Source organism: Oryx dammah, unplaced genomic scaffold (assembly GCF_014754425.2).
Source record: "Oryx dammah isolate SB20612 unplaced genomic scaffold, SCBI_Odam_1.1 HiC_scaffold_3, whole genome shotgun sequence".
Taxonomy (NCBI): domain Eukaryota; kingdom Metazoa; phylum Chordata; class Mammalia; order Artiodactyla; family Bovidae; genus Oryx; species Oryx dammah.
Window position 1 is genome coordinate 82,587,084 of NW_024070187.1, and position 6,000 is coordinate 82,593,083.

Here is a 6,000-nt window from a genome sequence, read left to right on the forward strand (position 1 = left end):
TCCAGGCAAGAACACTGTAGTGTGTTGCCATTTCTTCCTCCAGGGAATCTTCCCCACCCAAGGATCGAACCCTCCCCTCTTACATCTCCTTGCATTGGCAGGCAGATTCTTTACCACTGAGCCACCTGCTGAATTCCTAGAACTGAAGTTAGGCTCAAAAGTAGAAATCACAAGATTCTCAAAAGAGAAAGCTACCCGTCACAACTGGACTACAAAAAGCCTGAGGAAACACTGCAAGTAAAGTAACTCTGAATAGTGGCACCCGCTCACTTCCCAACTCAAAAAATTCGCGCTGCTTTCCATCAAAATCCTCCAGAAGCGACGACACCGGCCCGAAGCTTCATTCTCGCCGCCTCACCCGGTCCCAGGCCTGCACTTACCAGCCCCCATGCAGCCATGTTCCGGCCCGGCTCCGACCGGGCAGGGTTTTAGGGCGTAAGTCTACCCGGGTCAAAGCTCTGGGCAGCCCAGCGAGGATTCAGTCACCCCAAAACCAGCCAGAAGGAAACCCAGCAGCGCCCTTAGGCGAGAGACAAAGTGAGGGAGAGGGCAGGCTCCGAGAAGCCCCAGGCTACCGAGCAAGCGCGCCCAGCAGCGCGCCGCGTCCTACGCAATTTAAAACGGACTGCACATGCGCAATATGGGCTTGCCGACTCCAAAGGAAGAGAGACGTTGTGTGCCCGCCCCCTCACTTGTACTCCCGTCTCCGCCTTTTCGTAGCCCCGCCCACCCGCCGTGGCCCCGGCCGCCCACCCAGCAGCGCCACCCCATCCTCCCAAAGACTTAACCTCTCTGGCTCCCACAGCTTCCTCGTTCCTTTCTGGCTCACGCTCCCTCTTTCCCACGTGGAGGAGGTGTAAAACTTCTTGATGGTAACATTACAAAGTAAACAGTAATATTTGGAAGGATACAAGGTAAAAAAATTGCTGAAAACAGTTCAAGAGTAATGTTTTACTGTGCTAGCCACACCCTAGCTCACATATGCATCATCTCTGAAAGGAATAATGGTATATTAATAATAGTGATGGTAATGGGAGGGGGGGGGAAATTACTATTTCTGTGAGGCAGTGCCAACAAAATGATCTATGTAAGTACATACCATTTAAGTTTGATGTCCTGAAAAGAATCCTAAATCAGAAGTCTTGAAACCTGCTCAGTGGACTAGCTATGTCATGTATGACAAGCTCTGGCACCATTTTGGCAGGTTCCTTATTTACATAATGGGAAAGTTAAGTTAGATGCTCTGAAGACTGACTGCTGCTGCTGCTATATCGCGTCAGTCGTGTCCGACTCTGTGCGACCCCATAGGCGGCAGCCCAACAGGCTACTCTGTCTCTGGGATTCTCCAGGCAAGAACACTGGAGTGTGTTGCCATTTCCTTCTCCAATGCGTGAAAGTGAAGTCGCTCAGTCGTGTCCGACTCTTAGGGACCCCATGGACTATAGCCTACCAGGCTCCTCCATCCATGAGATTCTCCAGGCAAGAGTACTGGAGTGGGTTGCCATTGCCTTCTCCAAGACTGACTAGACCTGACCATTTTATGAGTCTATGACCTTTTTTTATGATTTAATAAAAAATGTATCAGGGAATTCAAATCAGAAAATGGATTACCTTCCCTTAGGCAAGGGAAACAAAAGCAAAAATGAATAAATGGGGCTTTATCAAGCTAAAAATATTTTGCATGTTGGAGGAAATTATCAACAAAATGAAAAGGCCACCTATCAAAGGGGAGAAGCTATTTGCAAGTGGTACATACAATAAGGAGTAAATACCCAAAATATACAAAGCATTCATATAATTTAACATCAAAAAGCTAAAGAACCCAATTGAGAGTGGGCAGAGGAGCTGAATAGACATTTTCTGAGGAGATCCAACCAGTCCATTCTAAAGATCAGTCCTGGGTGTTCTTTGGAAGGAATGATGCTAAAGCTGAAACTCCAGTACTCTGGCCACCTCATGCAAAGAGCTGACTCACTGGAAAAGACTCTGATGCTGGGATTGGGGGCAGGAGGAGAAGGGGACAACAGAGGATGAGATGGCTGGATGGCATCACTGACTCGATGGACATGAGTTTGGGTGAACTCTGGGAGATGGTGATGGACAGGGAGGCTTGGCATGCTGCAATTCATGGGGTCACAAAGAGTCGGACACGACTGAGCAACTAAACTGAACTGAAAGAAGTCATACAGATAACTAATAGGTACATTAAAAGATGCTCAACATGAAAAGGGACCCCTCCTACATTGTTGGTAGAATGTAAACTGGTACAGCCACTACAGAGAACAGTATGGAGGTTCCTTAAAAAACTAAAAATAGAGCTCCTATATGATCCAACAATCACTCTCTAGGGCATATATCTGGAAAAAGCCATAATTCAAAAGGATATGTACATCCCAATGTTTATTACAGCTCTGTTTACAGTAGCCAAGACATGGAAGAAATCTAAATATCCATCAACAGAGGAATGGATAAAGAAGGTGTGGTACATATATATAATGGAATATTACTCAATAGTTAAAAAGATGAAATAATGCCATGTGGAGCAACATCAGATCTGGAAATTATCAGACTTAATTATTCACTAAGTGAATTAAGTCAGAAAAAGACAATTATCTTATGATATCACTTATAGACACAATCTAAAAAAAAAAAAGATACAAATGAACTAATTTATGAACAGAAACAGACTCACTTAGAAAACTCACTATGATTACCAGAAAGGAAGAGGGGAGTGGGGAGGGATAGATTGGATGTTGGGGATTGACATGTACACACTGCTATATTTCAATTGGTAATCAACAAAGACCTACTATATAACACAGGGATGCTGCTCAATATTCTGTAGTAACCTAACTGGGAAAAGAATTAGAAAAAGAATAGAAAAAAAAAGTGTTCAATATCTCTAATTATCAGAGAAGTGTAAATCAAAACCGTAAAGACAAGTCACTTCATATGTCTGTCAGATGGCTATTATTAAAAAGACAACAAATAACATGTGTTGGCTAATATATGGAGAAAAGGAAACACTTGTGCACTGTTGGTGGAACTGTAGATAAGTATAGCCACTATGAAGAACAATATGGAAATAAATTTTAAATAGAACTGTCATATGATTCAGCAATTCCATTGCTGTGTACTTAATCCAAGGAAAAAAAATTCAAAAAAATACTAATTCATAAATATTTATGCATCCCTATATTCATAGCAGCACTGTCTACAACAGCCAAGAATGGACACTACCTAAGTGTCCATCAACAGATGAATGAATTAGGAATACTATTGGATCATAGTAGTAGCAGTAGTATTCTATTTATGAATATTTATGAATTAGTATTTTTTTGAATTTTGTTTTCCTTGGATTAAATACACAGCAATGGAATCATAAAAAAGAATAAAATCTTCCCATTTCTGACCACATGGATGGATCTAGAGGGTAATATGCTATGTGAAATAAGTATGACAAGAGAAAGGCAAATACTGAATGATTTCACTTTTATGTTTAGTCTAAGAAACAAAAGAACAAATTTAACAAGATCAAAACAGTTATAGATATGGAGAACAAACAGGTGGTTATGGGGGGGATGGGGGAGGCAAGAAATAGGTGAGGAAGATTAAGAGGTACAAACTTCTAGTTTCAAAATAAATGAGTCACAGATATGAAATGTATAGTGTAGGGAATATAGTCAATAACTATGTAATAAAATATATTATTTATTGAATAAATTCATTAATCAAGAGTTGAACAAATATTTTTTTAATTTGTAATGTTTTAACAAATGTTGTTACCAGAAAGTACTTTTTTTTTTTTTGTAGGAAAGAAGCACTGAAAAATCAGACAAGTCTGAGTTTCACTCTACTTCACTAATTCTGCGATAATGAACAAGTTAAACTGTAAGTTTCTCAATTCTCCTGTCTGTAAAATAGGAATGATGTTAAAGTTGTTGAAATCTGGATTAATTTGTTTTGAGATCTAGTTGAAATGCCTAAAACATAGCAAGAATTCAATAAATGATGCTACTGGTATTATTATGGTGCTTTTTAGACTTGGTCTAGCAGAAGTTTTGCCAACCAGACTATATTATATAATTTGGTCTCACACTTGAAATAGTAACACATACAATTATTTACTTAGTGCATACTGTATGGCAAGTTCTATCCTAAATGTTCTCCATGCAATAACTTATTTAATTCTTAGAACATTCCTATGAGAAAAAACAATTAATATTGACACTTTATAGTCAACAGAAATGGAACAGTCTTTAAGTAACTGCCCAAGATCACACTACCATTAAACAGCAGAGCTGGGCATGAACCCATGTGCATAACTATGTAAAACTACGTGAACAGAAATGAGATCAGTGGTTACCAGAGGATGATGTCATGGGGGAAGAAGACACTGACTACAGAGAATCAGGAGAGAAATTTTTGCAATGGTGGAAATAATAATTTATGTCTTGATTATAGTGGTGGTTATATGTAAAAATACATATGTGACCTCTTAAAACTGTGCTCATTTTTAAAAGGATGAACTTTGTTGTAAATTATATTTCAATGGGGTCACACAGAGTAGAAGGCAACTGAAGCGACTTAGCAGCAGCAGCAGCAGGAGCAGGGATTTCTCTGGTCACTCAGTGGTAAAGAATCTGCCTGCAATCTCCCCTGGAGAAGGAAATGGCAACTCACTCCAGTATTCTTGCCTGGGAAATCTCATGGACAGAGGAGCCTGGCAGGCTACAGTCACAAAAGAGTGGGACACGACTTAGCGACTAAATAATACCTCAGAACAACAGACTGGTTCCAAATAGGAAAAGGAGTACATCAAGACTGTATATTGTCATCCTGCTTATTTAACTTATATGCAGAGTACATCATGAGGAAACGCTGGACTGGAAGAAACACAAGCTGGGATCAAGATTGCTGGGAGAAATATCAATAACCTCAGATATGCAGATGACACCACCCTTACGGCAGAAAGTGAAGAGGAACTAAAAAGCCTCTTGATGAAAATGAAAGAGGAGAGCAAAAAAGTTGGCTTAAAGCTCAACATTCAGAAAATGAAGATCCTGGCATCTGGTCCCATCACTTCATGGGAAATAGATGGGGAAACAGTGGAAACAGTGTCAGACTTTATTGTTTTGGGCTCCAAAATCACTGCAGATGGTGACTGCAGCCATGAAATTAAAAGACGCTTACTCCTTGGAAGAAAAGTTACGACCAACCTAGATAGTATATTCAAAAGCAGAGACATTATTTTGCCGTCTAAGGTCCGTCTAGTCAAGGCTATGGTTTTTCCTGTGGTCATGTATGGATGTGAGAGTTGGACTGTGAAGAAGGCTGAGTGCTGAAGAATTGATGCTTTTGAACTGTGGTGTTGGAGAAGACTCTTGAGAATCCCTTGGACTGCAAGGAGATCCAACCAGTCCATTCTGAAGGAGATCAACCCTGGGATTTCTTTGGAAGGAATGATGCTAAAGCTGAAACTCCAGTACTTTGGCCACATCATGAGAAGAGTTGACTCATTGGAAAAGACTCTGATGCTGGGAGGGATTGGGGGCAGGAGGAGAAGGGGACGACAGAGGATGAGATGGCTGGATGGCATCATGGACTCGATGGAGGTGAGTCTGAGTGAACTCCGGGAGTTGGTGATGGACAAGGAGGCCTGGCATGCTGTGATTCATGGGGTCACAAAGAGTCGGACACGACTGAGCGACTGAACTGAACTGAACTGAACTGAAACTTAACTTGAAAAATTAAGAACATGAGAGAGAGAGACATACAAACCAAATGCAATGTGTGAGCTTTGATCAGAGTCTTCAGATCAAAGAAGCTATATTAGAGCATTAAGCAACAGTGGAAAAGTAAAACATTGACCACTGTATGACTGAGAATTGTAAATTTTCTTAGATATTATACTGCTATTGTTAATATAAGAGAATGTCCTTACCTCATTTGTTAAGTATATTCACTTAGCTTTTTCTGACACAATTGTTTTCAGATTCA

General features: G+C 40.6%; 1 protein-coding gene across 3 annotated transcripts in view; it reads right to left on the reverse strand.

The window, feature by feature from the left end:
- The window catches only part of CENPC (centromere protein C), a 92,069-nt gene extending 91,432 nt beyond the window's left edge, over window positions 1-637 (reverse strand). For 2 of the 3 annotated variants that reach the window (XM_040238292.1, XM_040238291.1), the window contains exon 1: window positions 381-637. In XM_040238292.1, the coding sequence (XP_040094226.1) occupies window positions 381-398 (18 nt within the window). In that variant the 5' untranslated portion in view covers window positions 399-637. The remainder of the gene's footprint in view (window positions 1-380) is intronic. The other variant, XM_040238293.1, reaches the window with a different exon arrangement.
- Window positions 638-6,000: the final 5,363 nt, after the last annotated feature.